The 25,860-nt window shown below is 41.1% G+C and overlaps 1 protein-coding gene across 2 annotated transcripts; it reads right to left on the reverse strand.

The window, feature by feature from the left end:
• Positions 1–279: 279 nt before the first annotated feature.
• On the reverse strand, positions 280–25,860 carry POMGNT2 (protein O-linked mannose N-acetylglucosaminyltransferase 2 (beta 1,4-)). Of its 2 annotated transcripts, none has more exons than XM_081344618.1 (2): positions 25,647–25,860; positions 280–2,560 (listed from the first exon to the last, which is right to left on the reverse strand). In XM_081344618.1, the coding sequence occupies exon 2, from the start codon at positions 2,467–2,469 to the stop codon at positions 733–735; it is 1,737 nt and encodes a 578-aa protein (XP_081200744.1). In that variant the 5' UTR covers positions 2,470–2,560; positions 25,647–25,860; the 3' UTR covers positions 280–732. The 2 variants fall into 2 exon arrangements, with proteins under 2 accessions (XP_081200744.1, XP_081200745.1); XM_081344619.1 differs by having other exon boundaries at positions 25,448–25,832.

Below are 25,860 nucleotides of genomic sequence, written 5' to 3' on the forward strand. Positions count from 1 at the left end.
AATTTACGGAAAGCATCCAGAGCAGGATTTCTGGAACTCTTTCAAACTCCTTATTAACAGCTCTGCTTTAGATCGTATGACTAGGAAAGGATTTTCATTGGAGGAAAAAGTAATCTGAACAAGTGGTCAATTGCATCTTCCATATGAATGCACTGGGGGATTTTTCTTCATCTTTTGCCTTCTCAAGTCAAAAGATCATTTCATCTTTTGTTGGCTTTTTCAACCATATCAACATTGATCATCTTCCATGTCCTATTCAAATTGAACAGAGTTCTATTTAATGCATAAATATCAAAGACAAATGTGCTTGAATAGGTTTTAAACAGTTTAATAAATATTCTGGTACCGAATTTCTGCTCTGGAATACAGAACTTTGGGGGAACAAACAAAAAATAAATTAAAAATTGTACATCCAGTATAACCAAATTCCAGTATAAAGCTATATTTAAAAGATTTACCACACAAAAGAGAGAGAAAAGTTCCTAGAACAATCAAGATAAAACAATTATTCCACTCTGATTTTGTAGGCTCATGCCTGTTGCCTCTTTAAAAAACTAAGAGAGTTTATCTACCAACTGGATGTAATGTTACACAGAATGGAGAAGACATTCAGAATGCAATAAAATGGACACATAGGCACTATCATGGTCTGCAAGTTTTTATCCATCTTCTTAAAACTACAGAACACCAGGATTGGGTTTGTTTTCTTTGAAGCTAGTAGCTAGAGAACAATTATGTACTGCAAACTAACATATCTGCAAAGGGCCCAAGGAGATTTTTGTTGAAAATGCATCGGATCCACACCAAATAGTTTGTGAATGGCTTAATGTTGTCTGAAAATGTATGGTTTTGGTGGGACAAAATATAAGGCATGTACGTATTTTCTCCTTGCTCCTGAATCCAAACTTCATATTTTACTTCTCTAACCTTCAAGTATTTCAGGTTCCACGGGATTTGCCAAGATACAGAGAGCTTAGCTTCACTGGTACCCTGGACAGAGGCCTGGCATTTGGCATCTCTAACTTTGCCTGGATAGAGGCCACTAGTCCACTTTTGCTTCTTAGGCCCTGGTTTGGTTTTCACCGTTTGCCTAATCACCTGGGTAAGGGAAGCAATGTTAATTTTGGTGTCCTGGTAGATACGGAAAAGCCATTCTGGGTTACGGCAACACAGATGCCGGGGAACCTCATTGTTCTTTATAATGCGATCTTGTTCTGCTTTGTCTAAGTGGGCAATTCCTCCTTGATCCCAGGGTCTGTCTGGATAAGTCACAGTATTCTCCTTTTCAGTGTTTTGCCATGAAATGTACTGAAGATCCATACCAGGAAGGGTAGATAATGTCTTGTAAGGTGTGTAATGTTCAGGATTTATGGCAAAAGGGAAGAGTTCCACAACAGTGGCTCCTCTTGGCAGGAAGAGAGACATAATAAGTTGAGCTCCATGCATGCTGACAAGCATGGATGCATTGCTAATCAAGCGTACTATTTCTGAAAATGTATGGTCTTCTATGGAAACAGTAATGGTTTTCATCTGAAATTCTTGGGCAAGTGCCAAAATTAACTCTGCCTCATTTAGGATTAATCTATTGATGGTTCGGCTGAATACTATTATATATTCCTCACCAGGTATTCCTTCCAAGCTCACATTTAGCCTCTTCATCATAAATGTTTTGAACTGTCGGATCTCATTGCCAGAGACCAGGATGTTGGCTTTTGGCCCCTGGGGCTGAACAAAACCATACTGATACCAGGTTGTGATTTTAGACAGACCCACGTATGACTTGGTGAAGCACAGGAGCCGCCCAAGTGTTTTAAGCTGCTCTTTTAGGAGTGGTTGCTTACTGCTAAGCAATTTGTACAGCTCAAAGTGTAGTCCTTCACCCCAGCCTTCCATGAAGAATAATCTGGTCTCCAAGTCCAAATCAGGGAACTGCAGCATTGTATAGAAAATTGGAAGGAGATCATCATGGAAAACATGCATCAAATTATCTGGATTGAACCTATTCATAATCAGCGCTACATCAGGAACAAAGACAGGCTTTGGCATAAATTTCAGAGCTGCAGCAGGCAGTTCTACAAAATTGAAATATTGGGTATTATGGTCCTCCACTGTGGAGAGATCAAGCAAGGCAGGCTGAAATCTTCTGGAGCCCAAGTTTGGAAGCATGACAGAAGAACTGCTATGGAAGAAGACAAATTCCTCAGCTTCGGTGGAATAACAGAGAGATTCAAAACGGCATATACGATCAGTATGCATCCTGCCAGTGCACACCATCTTGGTACCATCTTCTGCCAGAGCTTGAAGTGCAGCATGATAGTCAATGCTGACCTGAGAGAATTCCTGGGACTGGCGCATAAGGGCTAACTCCTCTTCCAGCACAAATACATGGTCGTGCAGCTTGATATACTTCCACAGCACAGCAGCAAGGATGCACACTAGCAAGGCGTTAAATACTGATGCTATGTTCATTCTGGACCCAGGTCCTAGCAAGCGGGCAGGTGGTGAACACTAAGGAAGAGGGATGCATTCTCAGTCTTCTTTATCATAATGGAGCAGAGGCCTAAAAAAACAAAGTAAGGGCAAAAACAGTCATCTAAAGTTCATTATGTTGTTGTAATGGAATAATGGCTACTCTCCATATCTCCACCCCCTCCCCCGCGATAAATTCTTCAGTTTTTGTGCAAGAAGGAAGGACTGCAGATAATGTTTAAAAATATTCTTTGGAACAGCTGCTCCAAACAAATTCACTGTAATTTTAGCCTTGCTCTCTAAATAAAAATACATGTTATATTACAGACTGATAAATAGCTGCTACATACCAGCAAACCATTTCTGCTCTTAAAATGCTCATATAAAACTTTACTCATGGACACACTTATGAAAGAAGGTATACTTATAGCCACACAGACCTTCTTTTGTCCCAAACCAACTATGTGATTTGTTTTTAGTTTTGTGCCTTATTTCTTGCAAAAAGAAAACTAGCAGGGGGAAAAAGGGAGAATCTTTGAGTTTCAATGTGACACATGACTACTTACATATGTATAGAATTACTGCCTAATGGATATGCCAGCCAAACAGGAGCATTTTACAAATCTTACCCTGTATCCATCACATACATGTAGGTTAAAGTTACAAGCCATATACAAACAACACACCTGAGCATTTGGTGTTGGTTACCCTTTCCCTCTTTTGCATCCCAGGAGAGAGAGAGAATCCCCTAAAGAGGCTAAAGAAGATCCTCAGCAGTTTTTCCCCATGTGTTTTCTCCATGTGTTTCCTACCCATCACCCCAAGCATCAGCATTAGAAAAGTCAAAGCAGGAGCCTGTGCTTCATCTATTCTAAGGGATCCTCTCGTCTGCTTCTGAAGGGGCTGTCTGAGCGAGCTCCAGTTGTCAGGGGTGGCCTATTACTCCAGCTGACTCTGCTCCCTGAGGTCAGCCTGGGCAACTGGGTAATCGCTATAGTGTTGCTGAATAGTTGCAGAGGGCAGAGAAATGGAAACAGATCACCAGAGAACAATTTTTACAAAGCTAAAAAATGCACTGGGAATTGGAAAGAAGGTTCTTACGCTTTGTAGTAGTTAAAAGGAGAGGCAGGCGGGCATGCACACAGATCAGACCAAAACAAAAGGCTAAGAGGAAAATGGAACATCAGGCATAAGAGCACGAAAGAGAATTAAAAAAGGAAATTATCCATTTTGATCTCCCACCTCTTTATAAAAGCTATGGTACTTCAAACCATCACAGGAATCAGCCCAAAATAACAACACTGTACTCTTTCTCCAAGAATTATATTGTTAAAGAGATAGGGCTATCTGTGCTACAACTCACACAAGCATACTACTCCCACCAAAGATTAGTATCTTAGATTGCAAACTTTCAGGAATAGAGTGCAGTGACCCCATACAAGTGGATGGGTGGGTAGAAAAACCTTCAATCAACATGGGAACCTAGGCTGAGTAAGATGAAAGGTGTAATCCAAGAGACCTCAAAGGACTCTTAAGCTGATCTATATATCTCCTTCCAAAGCTAGCATTTTGATCCCACTTCAGAACCATAACTTAATATTTTAGTTTGATCCAGGCCTTTTTTTCTTAAAAAAAAGGTGCCGGAACTCTCAACTTGTTAATCTTTTATTTATATAATTTTATTTATATATTTATTTATATAATTAAACAATTATATATTCAATTCTTAACATACATTTTATTTATTGTATTTAAGGCAAATGTTCATAGAAAATTCCAAACTTTTGTTCAATTCTCGTCTGGCAAATCTTCTTGACTCCTCTCCTTGCTCTTAGTATCTATGGCCGAATGTCATCCTCTGAGTAACCACAGATCAACATACTTTGAAGGATCGAAAAGTCTCAGAGATGGTCCGACAAGTTTGATGAACAAAAGTGCTGAAATTGTCTTAGTCTTTAATGAAGCTCTTGTTGGGGTGGCAATTAGATTCATCTGTGAAAACCCACATTCACATTCACTTGAAGAAATAGGAATGGTATTCAGAGTCTGTATCAAATGCAACAGTTTTTCTGGATATGTCTTTTCGAGAATGTATTCACGGAATCCACGAATCATTTCTATTTCATTTAATTGCAGTCTGATTGATAAGTTTCTAATTTCCACTTCTCCAAATGTCAGTTGAGTATTAACATCTTCAGGTCAATGTTTTTGATCAAGTACGCGAGACCAATACGCCAGCTCATCATTTTTGCTATCAAGTAATCTTTTTTCAATTGATTCTTTCAATTTTGTATAAAATATACTTGGGTCAATGGGAGGATCCTTTTTTGAATCTCTTTTGTGAAGTAAAACTCCACAAAAGCGAAGATCACTTACAGCAGCAACAGCACAATTATAATAGGGCCCAAAGTTCTGTCTTCTTTCTTCAAAAACTTGTACCAATATTTTTATTTTCTTATTTGCCTTATACAAGTCGATGCTGCGGTCCTGTAGATCCAAACTTAAAAATGACAATTCTTGGAGAGCGTCACACATCAATCCTAGGTCCAATAAAAATTCTGTAGATGTTATTTTTCTTTTCAAGCCATCATAAGTGCACTTATCATTTTTATCTCTTGTAGGATCATGCATTGCTTGTTCAAAATGATACACAAGGGATTCAAAATTATTCCATGCAGCCAAAACTGTACGCAAACTAGATGACATCCATCGGGTACTTAAAATTCTTCCAATTTTCAGCAGCTCAGTCCCCAGTAATTCTGCACATGAATGCAACTCTCTGCTATTCTTTGGTGAAGCATAGTATATGACATTCAGTTTATCAATAAATGATTGGAATCTATTTATTCCTGAAGTTTCCTTGGCAGCATCACCTACTGATAATTCTAGTCTGTGATTAGCACAATGCCAAACTATAATAGAAGGAAAACATTCTGACAGCAATTTTTTCACTCCACTTTTACATCCCATCATCACAGCGGCACCATCACATGCCAGAGAAATCAAATATTTTTTCAAATAATCTTCTGTCATCCCATAAGAGTAAAGACATCGGAGTAAGGAATCAAATATTCCTTCTGCTGTTACTCTTTCAAGTTCTACCAAGTCCAAAAACAAATTTACTGGTGAATTCATTCCCATACCTTCGATACAGCATCGAATAAATACTATGAGGGTAGTTTTTTGCTTATTGTGGTTCATCAATTATCAATGAAATTTTATTATTGGATCAAACAATTTCTTTAACCACAGTTTTCCTCATTTCTTCACTTATATGATTAACAATATATAATCTTAAAGGGCTTGCCATTGTGATAGAAGATTGCTACCACTGCTCCAGGGTTTATTTATTTATTTATTTATTTAGTTACATTTATATACCGCCCTATTCCCTGAGGACTCAGGGCGGTTTACAGGAAATTAAAAAATTCACCATACAAAAGTTAAAAAACCAAATTAAAAAATATTAAATTGACCCTGTATACTTAAAACCCCAATTAAAAATTTCTCCTCAGCCTGGGCCTGAGAGCTCAAAGAGCCAGGTCTTCAGGCCCCGGCGGAATGATCGGAGGTCGGGGGCAGTCCTCAGCTCCACCGGCAGCTGGTTCCAGAGGGCAGGTGCTCCCACTGAGAAGGCCCTATCCCTGGGTGTCACCCGCCGGCAATCTCTCACCGGCGGCACCCTGAGCAGACCCTCCCTGTGGGAGCGCACTGGGCGAAGGGCGTTTGATGCCGGCAGCAGGTGTTCCCTCAAATAGCCCGGACCCAGGCCATGTAGGGCTTTATAGGTAATAACCAGCACCTTGAATTTCACCCGGAGGGCAACCGGAAGCCAATGTAGCTCGCGGAGTAGAGGTGTTACATGGGAGTATCGGGAGACCCCCATTACAACTCGCGCGGCCGCATTCTGCACCAGTTGAAGCCTCCGAGTGGTCTTCAAGGGCAGCCCCATGTAGAGAGCGTTACAGTAGTCCAAACGGGAGGTAACAAGCGCATGAGTAACTGTGCGTAGGGCGTCTCGGTCCAGATAGGGACGCAACTGGCGCACCAGGCGAACCTGTGCAAAAGCCCCCCTGGTCACGGCTCCTATGTGGTCTTCAAAATTGAGCCGTGAGTCCAGGAGGACGCCCAGGTTGCGAGCCCTATCAACGGGGGGTAACACCTCACCCCCCATCGTTAGAGGTGGAATAAGTTGGTTAACCCGAGATGCCGATATGCACAGCCACTCAGTCTTGGCGGGATTGAGACGAAGCCTGTTTCTCCCCATCCAGACCTGAACCGCCTCCAGGCACCGGGACATCACGGAGAGGGCATCGCTGGGTTGGTTCGGGGTGGAAAGAAAAAGTTGGGTATCATCAGCGTACTGGTGATACCCCACCCCGAAACCACGAATGATCTCGCCCAGCGGCTTCATATAGATGTTGAACAGGAGAGGCGAGAGGACCGACCCCTGAGGAACTCCACAAATGAGAGACCTCGGGGCGGATCTCTGCCCTCCTGTCAACACCGACTGCGAGCGGCCCTGGAGGTAGGAGGAGAACCACCGTAGAACGGTGCCTCCCACTCCCAACCCCCTGAGACGCCGCAGCAGGATACCATGGTCGATGGTATCGAAAGCCGCTGAGAGATCTAATAGGACCAGGACAGAGGAGCAACCCCTGTCCCTAGCCCTCCAGAGATCATTCACCAGCGCGACCAATGCCGTCTCCGTGCTGTGTCCGGGCCTGAAGCCCGATTGGTACGGGTCCAGATAATCAGTTTCCTCCAGGAACAGAGGGAGCTGATGCGCCACCACACTCTCAACAACCTTCGCCAGAAAGCGAAGGTTGGAGACTGGACGATAGTTGTTTAAAACAGCCGGGTCCAAAGCAGGCTTCTTGAGAAGGGGCCTCACCACCGCCTCCTTCAAGGCGGCAGGGAAGACACCCTCCTTCAAAGAAGCAGTTATTACTGCATGGAACCAGCCTCGTGTTCCCTCCCGAGCCGCATAAGCTAGCCAGGAGGGGCACGGATCCAACAAACAGGTGGTGGTGCTCAGTCTCCCCATGATCCTGTCCACATCATCAGGGGAAACAGGGTCGAACTCAGTCCAGATAACATGCTCAAGACTGCCTGATTCCTCCACATCAGACTCTGCCCAGTCAGAGTCCAGACCGGTCCGGATCCGAGCGATTTTGTCCGCCAGATGATGACTAAACTCCTCGGCTCGTCCCTGCAAGGGATCCTCTCTCACCTCCTGGTTAAGGAGGGAGCGAGTCACCCTAAACAGGGCGGCCGGGCGATTATCTGCGGACGCGATAAGGGCAGCAAAGTAGTTAGACTTCGCCGTCCTTATCGCCGCAAGATAAGACCTTATAAAGGTTCTTAACTGCAATCGGTCGGATTCGGATCGGCTGGATCTCCAACCGCTCTCTAGACCTCGTCTCCGACGCTTCATCTCCCGGAGCTCCACAGAAAACCATGGGGCCCAACGGGATCTGCGCCGGGTCAGAGGTCGCATAGGTACAACGCAGTCAAGTGCCCTGGTGGCAGCCGTTTCCCAGGCCTCCACCAGAGCATCGACTGGGCTGTGGGTAAGGGTGATAGGTATAGGCCCAAGCGCCCTCTGGAACCGATCCGGGTCCATTAGGCGCCTGGGGCGGAACCACCTGGACGGTTCCGCCGCCCAGCGGCGGGGGGTGGCATGACGGAAAACCAGCCTCAGGAGGTGGTGATCTGACCATGACAGAGGGGTGATGGACGGGGAACCCCCTCCCAGATCGTCCAACCACTGTCCAGACAGGAACACCAGGTCGAGAGTATGATCCCCCTCATGAGTCGGGCCCTCAATAACCTGGGTCAGGCCCATGGCTGTCATGGAAGCCATGAACTCCCGAGCCAACTCCGACGACCCTCCCAGTGACGGCAGGTTGAAGTCACCCAGGACTATAAGCCTGGGGAACTCCACTGCCAACCCTGAGAGGGCGTCGAGCAGCTCAGGCAGGGCTGTTGCCACACAGCTGGGCGCCAGGTATGTAAGCAACAAGCCCAACTGAACCCGAGGACCACATCTCAAGAGGAGGGATTCACTCCCGGCCATCTGGACAATGGTGGCCTCCCGGGGACACAAAGTCTCCCGAATAACCACTGCCACTCCACCACCCCTGCCCTGAGCCCGCGGCTGGTGCAGCACCCGGAAACCCGGCGGGCATAACTCGGTGAGAGGCACCCCTCCCTCCGAGCCCAGCCAAGTTTCCGTGATGCACGCTAGATCCGCACATTCCTCCTCGATCAGGTCACGGATGAGGGGAGCTTTGTTGACTACGGATCTAGCGTTAAAATAGACCAACCTGAGCTCAGGGGCCTGATCACCCTCATCCCCGGGTAAGAGGGTGCTAACCGGAGGGTCGGAGCGCGCCACCGCTCGGAGATAGCGGGGGCGCGATCCCAGGTGTTGATATGGCCCTCCGCGCAAACACCTGCTGCCTTTCCCTATCGCCGTGGGGATTTGAAGCCCCACCCCCACATTCCCAGAACCAGCAGCCACCTCCTCCGACCCCGTCCCGTCGGGACCTCTAACAGGTCCAGACTGAGTGCCGGTTAAAGATTCCCTCTAACTTAAATATGCATAGCATAATTAGATTTATTATTGCTGCTAAAGCTATGGATTACGGATTCACATTTCCCATGGATTGTCTTCTGTCCATGGGAGGGAGGCTTGGTAGGTTCTAAATTTCATAATTTTAGTTATTCCTTTGTGGCAGGGTATATACGAGAACAAGCTGCAAAGATCTTTAAAACATGTTTCTCACATATTTATATTTTTGAATCATAAATATTAAATCTTTTTTCTTTCCAATGATCCAAACTAATCCTTTAGAAATATAATTTCCAGTTTTAGCTACAGTAAACAAGCAAATTACACTAAAGCTAAATTTAACTTTACTTGTTAAAGATATTTACTATATTTCAGAATTAGTATTCTTTCAGTCACAATTCAATTTGGCTGATTTTAAAATGTGATGTAAAATCATAAGCACATAAAAAGAAAACAGCAGAAACAGCTGCAAATTAACTCAACAGTTCTATGCTTAGCAACATTTCCATTTAATCAAAGTCCTTGCTCTTTCCAAATCTATTTCAGGGTTTACTTTCTATGTACACAAACAATGGGAAATGAGTTTTTGGGCTGGTTCAAATTTTTTACACATTCCAAAAATTTCAGGTAATGTATCTGTTCCATATAAATATAAAAGCATGATAGGCTCTGTATTTGTACAATGGCCAATTATCTCAGTGTGCAGAAACGTGGATAACTACAAACAGAAATTGCAAGCCCTCTCCTTGACTTCAGAGTCATCCTGGTGAGATAGTCAGCACATAAATTTAATAAATAACATTTTTTTTCAAATGCCCCTATCAGGAATTGAATTTGAATGAAGTTTCAGAAAAGCAAATGTTCTGTGCTGATGGTACTAAGCTCCCAAAGATCTAGTGTGGCATAAATGAATTCTTCCTAATAAAAATAACTTCCTGCCTTTTTCTAATCATCATTTCTTCCCTACAGCAATTTGAAAAGTAAAACAAAGTGAAACAAACCACTACTCCCTCCATGCAGGGAAAATTTCCTTGAGTCATACTTGGATATCCTATTTGCAAATAATATCTTACTTACCTAGTTGAGATGGTGTAGCTGGGGAGCAGGAAGGAGTGCAAAATTCCTGCCTTCGCTGCAACGTGCCTGTGCAACATTTGCCTGCCGGGTCTTTTGGCAAGCTCAGCAGCAATTCCTATTGGCTTCCAAAAGCCAATAGCATAGCTGACTCAGGAATTCTGGGAGTTGAAGTCCATGAGTCATAAAAGAGCAAAGCCTGCAATAGTCTTAAGCCAATAGCAGCACAGGTTCTGCAAAAGCTTTTTTTTGTGCAAAACAAAAGGTGCCGGAACACCGTTCTGAGTGTTCTATGAGAAAAAAATCCCTGGTTTGATCCAACCTGTTACCCAAATTTAAAAAAAAAGTTCTGGCTTGTTTTGTTTGAAGGCAGGAGCAAATCTAAAATGGTATTTTGCTGAAAAAGCAATAATTAAGCAGTTAAGAGATTCACTTTTGTAACTAGCTTCCAAGGTTATGTCAACAACAGAGGACTCAGTGATATCAGATAAACAGGAATTAATATGTCTAACTGTGTCAAATTACAATCCAATTCTCTTTACAATCTAATCCAAGGAATTCACAGCAAATTTTGACCAAATAGGTCCTGGTATGAGAAAAAATTGCCATACAAAAACAAAACAAAAACAAAACACACACACAAAACCCCAGTAAAGAAAAACTGTTACACTTGGTGGTTAAGATTCTAGGCTAGACAGGTATAGTTCTAGTCTGATATGAAAGCCAGCTGGGTGAAATGGGCCAGTCATTCTTTCTTAGGCCAACCCTCTTCACAGAATTGTTGTTGTGGGAAATACAGGAGAGGAAGGAATATAAGAGTATAAATATAATGGTAACTGTCTTAATTATTTATAAAAATAATAAAGATGGGATAGAAAGTCTTTTAAAAAGCTTAATTTAAAAAAATGTGCAGTTTTGTATGTAACAACTCAAAAATTAGAAGAGATGGGTAATAACTTTTATTCTGTCCTACAGAAATACTGGATTATGACTCCTAGAATCCCAATCACTAGCCAGAAAAAAATAAGAAGAAACTAAGGGAAGGTTAACAGAAGAAACAACAGGTTTGAAATGAAGAAAAGAGAACAGTCCAGCAAGATAAGCGAGGACAGGAAACTGGTTGACCTATTTTCTTTTGATTATTTTGGATCTCTCAGATGTATTTTAGAATTGAGATACTAAATCAAAGGCAGAAGAATGAACATTGACCCGCCATTGGATATCTCTTTATTTTGATGTTGTCAACTGTTTCAATGGTGACATTTATGTAACATATCAAATGAATACACACTACTCTTTGTTAGAAGAGTAGGCTAATCTAAAGAGAAGATAGTGTGCTGTATGCACAGAGGCACTTCTTAATCTGCTGGATTCTAGAAAAAAGTCACACAGTCTTAAAACACTTCTTGTCCACCTTCAGCAAAACCTAGGTATGTTTTCAGCAAGGAAGTGAGCATAATGGTTTCTAAAGGGTTTCAAGCCCATGGGGATCAATCAATCCCTAAAGACCAGGAAAGAGACACGAATTATAAATTAGTAGCTCTGTTGAAGGAGAGAAAGACATTGCTGTTTTCCTAAATGCTGAATAAAATAGCCTGAAAGGGAACATAATCTAACCTTCCCAGGATTATACTATCCAGTTTCAGATTAAAAAAAAAAGGGGGGGGGAGGGAACAAACTGTGAAAGATTCAATCTATGAATTTATGTCACAGCAATAATTCCCAACATTAGAAAAGCTAATTTACCTATTTTCTTCAAAAGTGCTCAACAAGAAGACAAGCGCACAACTATGTACATTAACTACAAATAAACTTGAACCTACCTGCTAACATCTGAAGAGTCAAACATATTACTTTCATCTCCAGAAACAGAATGCTCCCATATCATCATATTCCTTAAGTTATCTATGTTTGTAAAAGACATGCTGGCCTCATTACACTGAAAATGAAAGTGTAGTAGTAGATGGATAGATCAACAATAGGCTGCACTTGACCTTTTGCAACATCCAATGTGCTACCATATATAATAACAAATGATGCAGTTTTAGATTAGCGTAAAGAAATGCATGCTGGAAAATGAACTCCTCACTTTGGTAATCACTGATTCAGTATTACTGATGGCAGTAACTAAGATGGAATTCCTGCAATTAATATGAATAGTTCTGCGAGAGCAATAACTCATGATGCCACCACTGTGAAAGAAGAAATCTGTGTCAGTGACCTCTGGGAAAGAGACTGGATAATAAAATGTGATGGTCACCTATCAGGAGAGCTAAATAGTCCATTCTCCTGGAGAGTCAGTCCTCTGGAGTTCCGCGTAATGCTGAGATTCAATCATCCTAAGTCTACAGTGTGACTAGATTTAAAATATTGTATACAGTTCTGACAGCATTCCAAACAAGCTATCCTTTGTGAATCAGTTAACTACGTGTATGCCTGTGTTTGAAAGGTTCGATTTAATCCCCGATTGTGGCTATAAAGAGTTGTTGTACCTCACTCTGTCCAAAATGCTACTGCTTGCACTATTCTGGACCTTCCTCCCACCCCACCCCACCCACCTACCATATCTATCATCTATCTGTCTGTCTGTCCATCTGTCTTATCTATCTCCTGTCAGATCTTTATAGCTGACCTTCATAAGCAGCATATCCCTGAGTAGCTCACAATCAATAAAATAATATCAGTTTAAAATACATAAAAACAATCTAAATAACTTCCTGGTGTCCTTAAATACAACACATAACCATACAGCCAGGAAAAAAAGTTTCTCTGGGCTCCAGCCATTACCATCTCAAGATCTGGAAAACCCAAATCTTCATGGGTTTTTGGAAGTTAGGAAGGGAAAGTCCTGTGGGATCTCCAAATGGCAGGTCCCACTGGGTGGCAACATTTAAGGACTTGGAGTACACTCACTTGCCAAATCTAATGAAATGATCAGATTCCCTTAGAGAGAGGTGGTCTTGCAAACAACCTGGCCCTGTGATAGTCTTTAGCAGTAACCAATTTTTTATAGTTATAATTATTGCCAAATATTAATTGATTGGCTATTCATGAAAGAAATCAAGAAAAATTTCTGGTATTGACACTCTGTGCCCTGCATATAAGGAAACCCAATTATTTGAAAGACCTCCTGGTGCCTCATATGCCTGTTGATTCAAGTATCAGTGATGGTCAATTCAACTCCTAAGTACTAGAAGAGCTACAACTGACTTTTTTGATCTGGCTCCAGTACTTTATAATAGAGTCCTATCAGAATTTACATGTGAAGTCAGATTTCTTGACATTTAAAAAAGCCCTCAAAATCTTTCTTCTCCCTGGGGTCCTGTGAAGCTGATTAAAAGGGGGGGGGGAAACCTATTTGAATTATATGTTATGGGAATATTCTTTATAATTTAAAAGCTCATGTTTTGATTTCATAACACACCATAGTCTGTTATAGTATTATTTCTATTCTTTATCTGTATTCTGCTTCATTATAGCTCCATAACAAAATAGATTTAGTATTATGCAACTAGAACGATCAGAAGAAGCTGCCTCCACAACTGATTTATCTACAGTAGCTCTGGGTTTTTGTAGATTCATAGAAGTTATATGACAGCTGAATGACATTACCTCCATCTTCATAAATTTGGGTTAAATACAGTATTTTAATAAACAAAATAGGAAAATCCTTAAAATTAGCTCTTTTGTTACTTCTGTATGCTTACTCCATATAATCACCACTATAGGATACATGCTTCTGCCAACTGAGAAACTTCTTAAACCTGTCAGGAAAGAACTCTACACTTTGTCCCTTCAAATGGTCCTGGCACCTCTTCATTGGAATCAGAGATGTTTGCGAAGGTTTATTTGATTTAGGGAAAAAGTGGAAATCTGGAATGTTTAGCAAAATCCAACTTTGCGATGCCTCTTGAGGTATGAGGCTTAGTATTATCAAACTGCAGCAATTTCTTATATTTTCAAACTCTGCTTAATCTTGAGTGTAATGTATTACTCTGAGTTGATTTAGGTAGTCCTAGACTTAGACAGACCCCCCTCAGGAGTACTTACGACCTGGATACAAAGTTCCAATGGCCAGGTCCCCCCACGCAACCATGTGACTACATGTTGGATCCCCAATAATTGGCTCACGTCCTTTGCAGCATTCTGCAGTCATATGATCAAATTTCTGCAAAACCAGCCCAAAGCAAACCACTGACTCATTTAATGACTATGGTATTCGCTTATCAACCATCACATAAAAGTCATTAAAAAAGGTCGGTCATATGGATGACCTAATTTACAACTGTCATGACTTATGACTGTGATGGGCAGGCTTCATTAGTCATATGTTGAGGACTATGTAGTGATGCCAGATTTAAGGAAACTTAACACTATCTGAACCCCCAAAACTAACCAGGTATTTAACTAGCGAAAACTGGGCTACTTATTTTTTTATTTGCATGTGGGATGATCTTCCATGGACTGATTCTTTGTTTCAGGGTCACAGAGATGAATCCACGTTTCACTGGCTATTTCAATGCTTTGAAAAACTTCTCTTTCATTCTAGTAGCATGACAAGCATAAACTCTTAAAACTTTCATTTCTGCTCAGCTTGTGAGGCATCAATCTTGCACAAATCTCCCAATATTGAAAAACATCAGTGCAGTATCTATTATATTGTGTTATGCAATACAAGAATGGGTGACACACATTCCTGTGAAATACTAGTCTGACAGAATTTGTTTTTGGTTAAACCATCAATTGCCATTAATCAACTTGCCAATCTTTTCCTGTGAAACTCAATGGTTGTCTTCTTTGTTCTTGATCACATGAACTGGCTCCTCCCAGTTCATCATCTTTATGTCTTTTTGACCAGGTAACAAGTAATGCAGCTGGTGATGAATTTTAGTTGGAGGAACTCCTTTGTCTGCCAAAATTCAGGCACTGCTTGTTGTTTCAAGAGTACTGTACAGCTTGAACAACAACTCACAAACAACAGCTATATGTTTTTCATAGCAACTCTCCATCCACTGTGGTAAAATAACAAATTCTAAAGAATATGTCAGAGTTTTTGGTGCATCAGTATTGCCATCTATTGGTAATGCATATCACTGAAGGCATTGCTCTTCAACTTAATCCATGTATAAATTCCAGTTTTTCAAGAGAAACATCTGAGGATCCACAAATAGTTTATTTTTTAATTAACACAATAATGTAAGTTCCTAAGGCAAGTATTTATCATCTTGTTATCCTGATCCCATTCCCTTCAATGGATATCAGAGATTTACTTGCTGCCTGACAAATGTATGGCTACTATTAAGCTGTGATGGGTTTTCAAGGCAAAACTGATCTAAATTTCTCCTACTCCTTTTCTTCTAATAACAGACATGTACACGTAAATTTATAATTAAACTTGTTCATAAAATTTCATGGTTGTGTTAAAATATATAACCACTTATATCAACGTACTCAGAAGTGAACTTAAAACTAATGGTTTAACTTATTTTTAAACTGGAAAAGAAATAACTGATCACATTTGCAACCTGAGCAGTAAATGTATCCTCTACCTTTTAGAATTACTGGTCATAATTTATTACATAGACCATTAATGAGAACCTCTCAGTATTTGGGGGCCTGTATGGAAACCACACAGAAAAGATGAGATCAAGACTTCCAAGCTTGTCCTTGATACCCATTTAAAAAAGACAAATACTTCCCTATAATTCCCACCCCACCTTTGCAAGATTCCATATTACCCTACTCTGCTTGAAAGCATTCCAACCTGGGTGGAGTTACAGTATGTCTGTAAATTAGAGCCTTGGTGGAGCAGTGGGCTAATGCCTCCTTAAGTAACACCAGCTGCCTGCAATTAGTGCAGGTTCGCATCCCACCAGGCTCAAGGTTGACTCAGCCTTCCATCCTTCCGAGGTAGTTAAAATGAGGACCCAGATTGTTGGGGGCAATAAGCTGACTTTGTAATAATACCGCTTGGGGGGTGTGTGAAAGCCCTAATAAGCAGGCATATACATAGAATGAAGGCTACTGCTAAGCGTGTAAGCCGCCCTGAGTCTTCGGAGAAGGGCGGGATATAAATGGAATAAAAAAAATAAAAAAAATAAAAATTAGATCATGAGCCTTTTAAATGATGCTTCAGGTGTGATGTGGAAGCATTCTGAACTACAAGTAGCATAATGTATGGCAAATATAATGTAGTAAGATACAGTGGCATTCCTTGATCTGGTACCTTGATCTGGTACCTTCCAGATATGCTACATTTTTCTAAGCCATTTAGTAAAGGATTTAATTCCAGCACTTGTGAAGCAAAAAGAGATAAGATGCTTGAAAACATGTATTATTAGGATCAATAAGCTGAAAATCTGAGATAATGAAACACTAAAGCAGTAAAAGATTATAGGACAATAGTTACACAATGAACTATGCTATGTACTTTGATACCATGGATTATTTTAAATATCATCCTAGTCTTAGACTAAAAGATTGGCTTTCCAAAAATACACTGGGCTTTTAAAATGTGTTTGTGTAGAAAGGGTATTGCCTTTTTTGTTGTTTTTTTAAACTGAATTCCCACTATAGAGTTGTAAAAGAAATTGACTGCAAATGTATTTGGAATCAATTTGCAACATCACTTTAGGATGCATGACTTCATTGGATATAGTTCATTAAAATTCTTCTTCTTCTGTCCCATACACTCTCCCTGCCACCATAAAAGCTTGTGAAAGAGGTACCTGCAAAGAAATGCATGCTTCTGAACATTGTATAAGATAAAACAGTATTTATACTTTTTTTTTAAAAAAAGTTGACATTACAGGATAAAATTATCCACATCAAAGCTACTTATGCATAAAAAATAAATCCATATTTTAAGTTTCTGTGGAAACTTATGTTAACCATTACATATGTCAGGGAATTATAAATAAAAGCTCTGTGTTTCATGGGGAAAAAGGTTAAATCATTGTTGATTTTAAACCAATCTTTAAAAAGGATTGTATAAAAACGAGGCTAGTTATTTGCTGAAATATGCCTCCCTCCCTTGTGCCTATTTGCAAGTGAAGCAGCAGCCTGATATCTAAATCCACAAAAGTGTCACCTTCCATCTTACATCGCTGGAATGAAGATTGGGTCAGAGACACAGAATGCAGAGACGGCTACTGGGTGGTAAGATGTAAAAAGCAACATAAAATTTACTTCTTGGAATCAGCACAATCACTACACATGATGAAAAGAGAGCTCAAAATCCTTTTGGAGTGAACATCTCTGAATCTATTAGGCATCCATATTTAGCAATTTACAGCCCCGGATCTAGCAAGGTCTCTTTTACAACCCTTGGCAGCTAGAAAATTGCAGGCTGGGCAAGGGAATGTTTGTATATTCGTCAGGACTGGGTCTCTGCAGCCAAATGTATTTAAAAGGTTTCTTGTTTTATTAGCTTAATTTTATTCAACACTAAAGCCTCCAGGATAAAAACATGAGATGAAACTGGCATTTTACGTTAAGCAGTTCAGAGAACATAATAGAACATTAACAACACTGGTTTAGGTGGGTTGGGAAAGCAGAATCACTCCCTCAATGCGGCTACAAATTTGATTTTCAAATGTAGTCACAGAACTATCAAGCTACTAGCCCACTGCTTGGGGAACAGGATTGGGTTGCTATGCTACTGCCGGAACTCACACGTCATACAACCCACCTTGCCTACCCTACAAGGTTCCATCCAAAAAAGGTGCCGGAACTCCATTCTGAGCATTCTATGACAAAAAAAAAAGCCCTGGCAGAATTATATTTTGCCTCAACAAAATGGCTTCGTATATAAAGTTCTTACTCCATCTTTGGAATTTGCACTCCTTTAACAATGCTCTAAGAAATATTAACATGCCTGGGGAATGCATGATTGGAAAAGGCTGGTTTAGTTGAATCAATGAAACTTTCTAATGAAAGTATATTTCAGAAGGCTCTGACTGCAATTGATGCCTATTTATATTAGGCGTAAGTGATGAAGTGAGAGATGTAGAGGTGCACCAAGAGGACTGAATAGAAGAGCTGGCTTACATCTTTTTCACTGACCCCTACAAACAACTGGCTGACAATTAGAACTACACACTAAATTCTTCTGGTTTCATTCCAATTCTAAAAATTCTCAGCAGTGATTGTGCTAGCTAGAAATTCCGAGAACTGATAAACCTAGAAAACACAGAGATTGGAGAAGCCCACTGTAAGTTATAGATCTTTGTGCAGCTTTCACTTTTAAGGTTAGAATATAATGCAAAAATCAACTTGGGTGATGAGCTTCTGATGGAACTGTCATAAATTACACAGATTTATGTGAACAGCAACAGATGACATATTTGTGGGTCATATCCTGGGTTCTATGGATTACAATCTGGAATTCTATGTTAGGAGAATTTCTTGACATGGCCTAGAAGTCAGATATACTTATATATTGACCTACAACATATCCTGTGATACAAATACTGTGTTGGATCTGAAATCTTCATTATGCGGTATTAGAGGTTAGGACTCCCTTCTTACCATTATTTCTTTTGTGTTTCCACACAAAACTTCCAACACTGTCATTGTCTGTTTATTAACAGAATCTCTATTTAGAAGCATTATTTAGGTATTTATTTTATTTTATTTTTATTTTATTTTAATCCCATTTATATCCCGCCCTTCTCTGAAGACTCAGGGCGGCTTACAATTTAAGCACAAACCAATGTGCTTAGCAATAGCCTTCATTCTATGTATATGCCTGCTTATTAGGGCTTTCGGGGGGCCCAGCGGCATTATTACAAAGTCAGCTTATTGCCCCCAACAATCTGGGTCCTCATTTTACCTACCTCGGAAGGATGGAAGGCTGAGTCCACCTTGAGCCTGGTGGGATGCGAACCTGCACTAATTGCAGGCAGCTGGTGTTACTTAAGGAGGCATTAGCCCACTGCTCCACCAAGGCTCCTTTATCAGGTTCCTGTGCTTATTTTGTGGGATTAGAGAATGAGATTATTCTGAATGAGGGAACTGGGCTTCCTCATTCATATTTCATGACATATCTAGAAATCCCAATACCCCAAATCCTTTATGTTATTCTGTCACAACGTGGATGCTCAACAATATATAAAACAGCCCTGCCCCTTGCTACTGCAACACTTCCCTCTCTGAGCATAAATAGGAGTAATAAGTGGACATCGAATCAAGTAGCAAGAACAAAAAATAATCAAAATATTTAAAGAGTTTCAACAGAGTAAAAGAATAAAAACAAAGCTTCTGGCTCAAAAAAAATTAAATGTACAACAGTAATGAATTAAAAAACTTTTCATCCCACTGCAAACCTTTAAATTTTTATGGCCTCTTTCATAACTACTTGAATTAAATTGCATTTTTAACCAAATTTTATCATAAACCATCCTGGGAGTTTTATCAAAAGTGATATTACAAGCATCCTGAATGAACATAAACCTTAAAAATACATTTACATTTTTCAGTAAATAATCAACCCATGTAAAAGGAAAATTTAGAGAACAGATTTTTTTCCAATTTAGACATTCTTTTTATCTATTCTCTTGTTTTTTATCCTTGTTCTTACATATTTCCTACCTATAGTGAGATATAACACAAGACAATAAGATTTTGGTGGTGGTGGAATTATGCCTCAGAGAAACTTGGCATGCTATTTATTGAACTGGATAGAACACTTCATTTTTGCAATGGCATTCCTTCAAAATCATTCTGCCTTTAAGTTAAATGCTGTTTTTCTCCAAAGCCATGCTTGGCATTAAATGGTAAGTGTCCTGCAAATTTATACATTCTTCCTGCATAGTGGCCCATCCATATTTTGCCTGGGCAGCATCATGTGGGCATCTCCAGCTCTTATACTGCATGTTTCCTCTGGCAGCCATTTTGTGACTGCATAAGCAACCCCCCATAGGCATTTAATTCCACATTTGTCCATCTGTCTCCAAAAGATAGAGAACAGAAGTGATATAATAGAAGCTATTAAGGGATGTATTCAGACCTCTTATGTGAACCTCTTGCAATATTCATTTCTCATTGAAGTCAATTCTCATTCTCTATGTGGGCAAGTGCTACCACATAGTTTTTTGTCATCAGGGCCTGCAGTCTGGAGAAGTCAAGTGCAAATGCCAGATAAGGCATACTTTTGAACCTCTTCGGAGGAGCATTGGCAATGTGCTTTTCAAATAGAAAACATGATCCTAAGTGAAGCATAGCATATAAAAACACTTAATTAAAACTCAGTGGACTGGATCAGATTAAGTTAGCTGAATTTGGATCCAAGCAAAACTCATGGGATTAATTATCATTGACTTGGTTTTTTGATCTTTCTGAGATTTAATTGAACTAGTATTAATCTGGAAATAGCTTATTGGTTTTAACCAAAGAAACCATCTTCTTGATCCTCCCTTTGAAGTCAACGCTGCTCTAAAATGATAATGACTTTCTAATGAGAACTGCAGTGGTAAATTAAAACAACAAATAACCCTTAGCACTCAAACATTTCATAATTCTGAATACTAAGGTATTTGGCATGCAGAAGCAAAAAGGCTCTAAATTTTTGTTATCCAAACAACATTTTCCTTTGAACTTTGGTATTAAAAATGTGCTTCCTTTTTGCCTGGTTTAAAGAAAATTCGCTGGTCATCAATAATTTACTTCCCTACTGAAACATTATCCTGACAACAGAAATAGAGAAAAAATGTTGTGCACACTTGTGAAAACCTTTTAAAAGAGCTAGTCAAAATATAGCACAATGAGATATCAGCAGCAAGTAGTATAATAGAGGAAGTGAGAGAGAAAAATCTCCCCATATCAGTAAGTATGCTAAATGTTCTTTCTTCAAACTAGGGAGCCGCATGCGGCTCTTTGAGCCGTCTCCTGCGGCTCCCAGCCGCCCAGTGTGCGCGCACCTCTTCGAACGGGCAGTGGTGCGCACGCACCTCTCCAAATGGAGAGTGGCACCGCCCGTTTGGAGAGGTGCGCGCGCACCTCTCCGAATGGGCGGAGGTGTGCGCGCACCTCCCCAAACCTTTGGAGAGGTGCGCGCGTACCTCCACGCGAATGGGCAGCGCCGCCGCTCTTTGAGAAAGCTGCCACGGCCCGTCTGCAAAGCTGCCACCTCCACTCCCTTCCTTCGCCCGGCCTGCTTTTCCAACCTCACTTCCCTCCCTGCCAAAGCTCCTCCTTTTCTACTCAAACCGATTTTCGGGGTTCCTCGGCTTACACCCCTTGGCGAGAGACCCCAAACGTCCCTTTCTCGCCGCTCCTCCCTCCCTGCCTGCAGAGGCTCTTGCCCTCCCCTGGCTCGTTCAACAGGGGGGGAATAGGTCGGGTACCCCTTTCCCCCCGAAAACAACACGTGTAAATCTCAAAACGACCCTGGCAAGCTTCGCACAAAGCCGCCAGGTAGACCCGCGAGCTGGGGCTCAGAGCCAGCAGCTGGAGGGGAAGAAAAAGACGGCGCCGTCTGAGGAGTCTCTTCTTCGGCTATCTTGCTCTGCCCGTCTCCCGCTTGAAAGAACCTCCTCAGCGGATCGGTGTGGTGAAGAGGCCGGGCTTCCTTCGGGGGGCCTTTCATTCCTGTACAAGGGGGAAGGGGAACTCTCTGTGCTTTTGTGTGTGCGTGCGTGTGTGTGTGTGTGTGTGTATGTAAAGCACAAGAGAGGGAGGAAGAGGGGGGGGGAAGCGAGATCTCAAGCCCCGATGTTTCCTGCCTTCCACTGCCGGCGGCCGCCCCGCATTCTTAGCATTCCTAGGCTGTGACTCCGAGGTCGTCGTTGCCGTCTCCGCTGAGCAGCGCCGCTTGGAAGAGAAAGGGAGCAGGACAGGCACACTCGCCCCAGCGGAGTGGCTGGCCCTCGTTTCACTAAGTATAGCAGTTAATGAAAGTGTGTTATGTGAAGGAGTTACAAATACAGCAATTACCAACTTGAGAATTGGTAGTGCTTTAATGGTTCCATCTATCTCATCTATCCTAAGCTAAATTTGACACTGTTGTTTATATTTATTAGCTTCCTAAATATGAAGTGTGCTTGAAATCCCTTCAATAATGTTTAGAAAACCATAATGATCAGTTTTTCCCCACCATCATGCTCTCTAGGGGCACTAGGAACACGGTTTTTAGAAGTTGAAACAAAACTACACTGGAACACAGCATTCTGGAAAAGTTGGACCACACATGTCTGAAAGACACCAACTTATGGAAACTTCCAACACTAGGTTAGAAAATACATAGAGTATACTAAGCTAAAGTTAACTCCTCTTCCTCTGGAGCCACTTTTATCAGAAACTATATAAGATGTAAATACAGATAGCATGAGCTATGATGTGAAAACATTGTTTTGGCAAGCTCTGAAGAAGACTCAATTCTAAATCTAGCTGAGTGAGGCGGTGAGCCTATAATCCAGATACTCCGGAGGCTGAGACTTGAGCTCAGGAGTTCTGGGCTGCAACGGGCTATAGCAATTGGGCATCCTTATTAAGTTTGGCGTCAATATGATGATACGGTGAGTCGAGGGCCACCAGGTTGCCTAAGGAGGGGTAAATCGGCCCCAGTTGGAGACGGAGCAGGTCTAGATCTTAATATGAGATTGTACCTTTGTTTACCAATCTTTCTCCTAATTAACAATTTCCAATTCTAGATTTCATTTAGAAAAGCAGTATTTATTGAGACTGTTGTCTTTCCTATATAAGCACAAAAGGCTTTGAAGACCAAGGCCATTCCAGGAGAATAAATTTTGTTCTTCCATTTTAACCTACTTGCAATACTGCAGTTGCTGCTGAACACATTCAGCATTTACAGAAGCACAAGACAATATTTCCTCCCCCAACCCCAAAGGATTTTTAATGCGGGCCATCCTTAAACACATTTTTTCAGCCTTTAATACAATGGAATATCTGGTCAGTATTGCCCGGGCCAACCCACCTTGCAGAGTTGTTGTAAATTTAACATTGCAGAAGGGTTGCAGATACAGGATGGAGCTCTGAGAAGAAAGGCAGGATAAAAACCTAATTAATAAATAAATACCCAGAGATGCTGGGGACTCAATTTTTGCATATAAAGCAGGCACTCTATCATGGAGTACACCCCTCCCAAAGGGCTACAAGCAACATAGAATAATAAATACAGGTTTTGCTTTTACTTCAATACTTCAGAGCCACATTATTAATTTTTAAAAATATATTTCAGCAGTTTGTTCCCTTTATTGTTGCTGGTTTCCTGACTTGCTGCTGGAAAGGAGATCAATAAAATCAATTTTGTTGTTTAAGCAAGCACAGGTGATGTTAATATTATTTTAAAGCAGCCCATCTGTACTGGGAAGATTTCTCTGAGCTAAGTATTTAAAGAAGGATTTGTAGGTACAAAGAGGTCCATGAGAGGCATAAGGGCAACATTTTCAGTGTCTGAGACATTGTACTATGCTGAAATACTGCTGCTAAATCAAAGCAATGTAGTAGGTGTACAGATATTTTATGAAATAAATTATCACCAGAGTTAGCCCACACCTTATTACAATTTATTCTTTCATATTTGTTTGTTAGATTGCTAATTTAAACAAAGGACACTGGGCTTGTCGACCAGAAGTCTGGCAATTTGAGACCTAAGTACTGTACGACAGAGTAAGCTTCTATTTCTTGCCCCAGCTCCTGCTACTCTAGCAATTTGAAAGCATCTCAATGCAAGTAAATAAATAGGTACTATTAAGGTGGGGAGGTAACAGCATTCCATGTGCCTTCAGTGATAATCATGCTTTCCACATGATCACAGAAGTGTCCTCAGACAATGCTGGCATTTTGGCTGTGAATTGGAGATAAGCACTGCCCCACAGAGTCAAATATGACTGGCACGGGAATCCTTAATTTTACCTTAATAGAAATCTCCAAGATTTTCAAACCAGACATCCAACTGTGGCTTCTTTTAATAACAGGGAATACCATCCCCCACACACAGGTTTTTACCTGCTTATAATTTCTGCTGTTCACGCTGGCCTGAAGTAGGCTGTGGAATTCAATAGTGTATCTGTTACAATATCAGCTGAATACCAGTTAATAGCACACATTCTGACAGATGTACATGTGAGGAATATACATGCTTTTTTTCTCTTAAAAGGTCATAAGAATTGTGGACTTTTCCTACCTCCTCTATTACTGCACTGAAGTCAATCAAAAGTTAAAAAAAATCACAGTTTGGTTACGGCTTACTCACTCTTTCCTACTGAACCGAGTTCTAAACTGGGAATTCTGAAGTTCATAGATTTGCTCCCTGGGAACAGCAATTAAGTTTGTTTTGCCTCAGTCGACAATGTAGGACTATTTACTTTGAAATTTACTTTAAGTAGGATATACTGCCAAATATATTATCAGCATCAATAACTAAATAATACCTCCTATGTTTCTGCATGGCTTAAAATATGCAGCCATAGCACATATTTTAATGAGGTGATTATTAATACATTTTTAGGACACTGCATTTCTTATTTGGTTATCTCAAACATAGACACACAACTGTTGTTTGAATCTTTTATAAATCTTACCCAATAACACTCACAGCATAATAGAGAATGTGGCATAATGTGTGCCAGTTTTAAGGTCCATTTGTAGAATCAATTTTCCATATACACTGAATTAGTAAATATCAGAAATAGTTTTTTAAGGTATCTAATATGGTAACCTCAACTGTGAAATCTGTGAATATACAATGGAATCCAAATATAATTAAATTTTAAACCAGCTCTAATATCTAAAAACAGCACTACAGAACCTCAACATTGACTGCAGGTAGCCTCTTTTCAATCTGATGTTCTCCAAAGGTGTTGGGCAACTCCCATTGCCCACCCACAGCTAGGAAGCACACAAGCTGCAGTTCAACACATCTGGAAACCCCTGGGGAAGGAGTAAAGTAATAGAGGGTGAGTTGGTTACTAATTTCTGAATATGCTGGCGGATGTATTTGGGATTCGGTGAAGCAAGGGAAACCTCAAGGAACTGACCCGCGATTTCTTTCTCTTTTCAAAAGCTTTGTTTTGAACGCTGGCATTTTCCAAAGCTTATAAAAATATGGTGGGGGACTGTGATTAAACCCAACCCCCAAGCTGTGCTTATAAAGAAAATTCAAAATACCGTTATCGTGCATCCATTCCGACCCCCAAAACTTATAGTACCCCGAATCTCCACGTAACGACATTAGTTAACTGGGAGACTTCGTGAAAGCACTCGCTCATCCCACCCCACTCATCCCAGGGGGAAGTCCCCCTAGGACGAACAGAAGGCCAGGAAGAATTACAAGGACTCGCAACGAAGACGACTCTTTTCACTCACCCTCGTGATTTTGAATGCCATCAAAATAATAAGAGCGAAGTAAAAAAGCTGCCTCTCTTAGCATATCTGAATACGAGTCTCAGAGCGTACTCCGCAGTCGGAAAAAAGTGCTGTTTGTCTTGCAACCCGTTCTTTCCCTCACCACCGCTGCTGTCCCCGTCCCAAAAAGAACTGGCCCCCTCCAGACCAGTCTCCTCACCTCCTGCAGCGCTTCCTAGGACATTGCAGCAGTTCTTGCCCTGCTGTTGCGCGGCCGCTGTTTCAGCAATAGGCTCTCCGCCCGCTACTGGGGACGCATAACTTTGCCTCGCACGACGCCGACGCATCGGCGGTGGCCCGCAATTACTGGAAGAGAGTCGTCCTCCTTCCGGCTGCTCCTTTGCCTACGCGAAACGAGTGCGTTTAAACCGCTC

The sequence above is a fragment of the Vipera berus genome, assembly GCF_964194415.1.
Source record: "Vipera berus genome assembly, chromosome: Z".
Classification (NCBI taxonomy): domain Eukaryota; kingdom Metazoa; phylum Chordata; class Lepidosauria; order Squamata; family Viperidae; genus Vipera; species Vipera berus.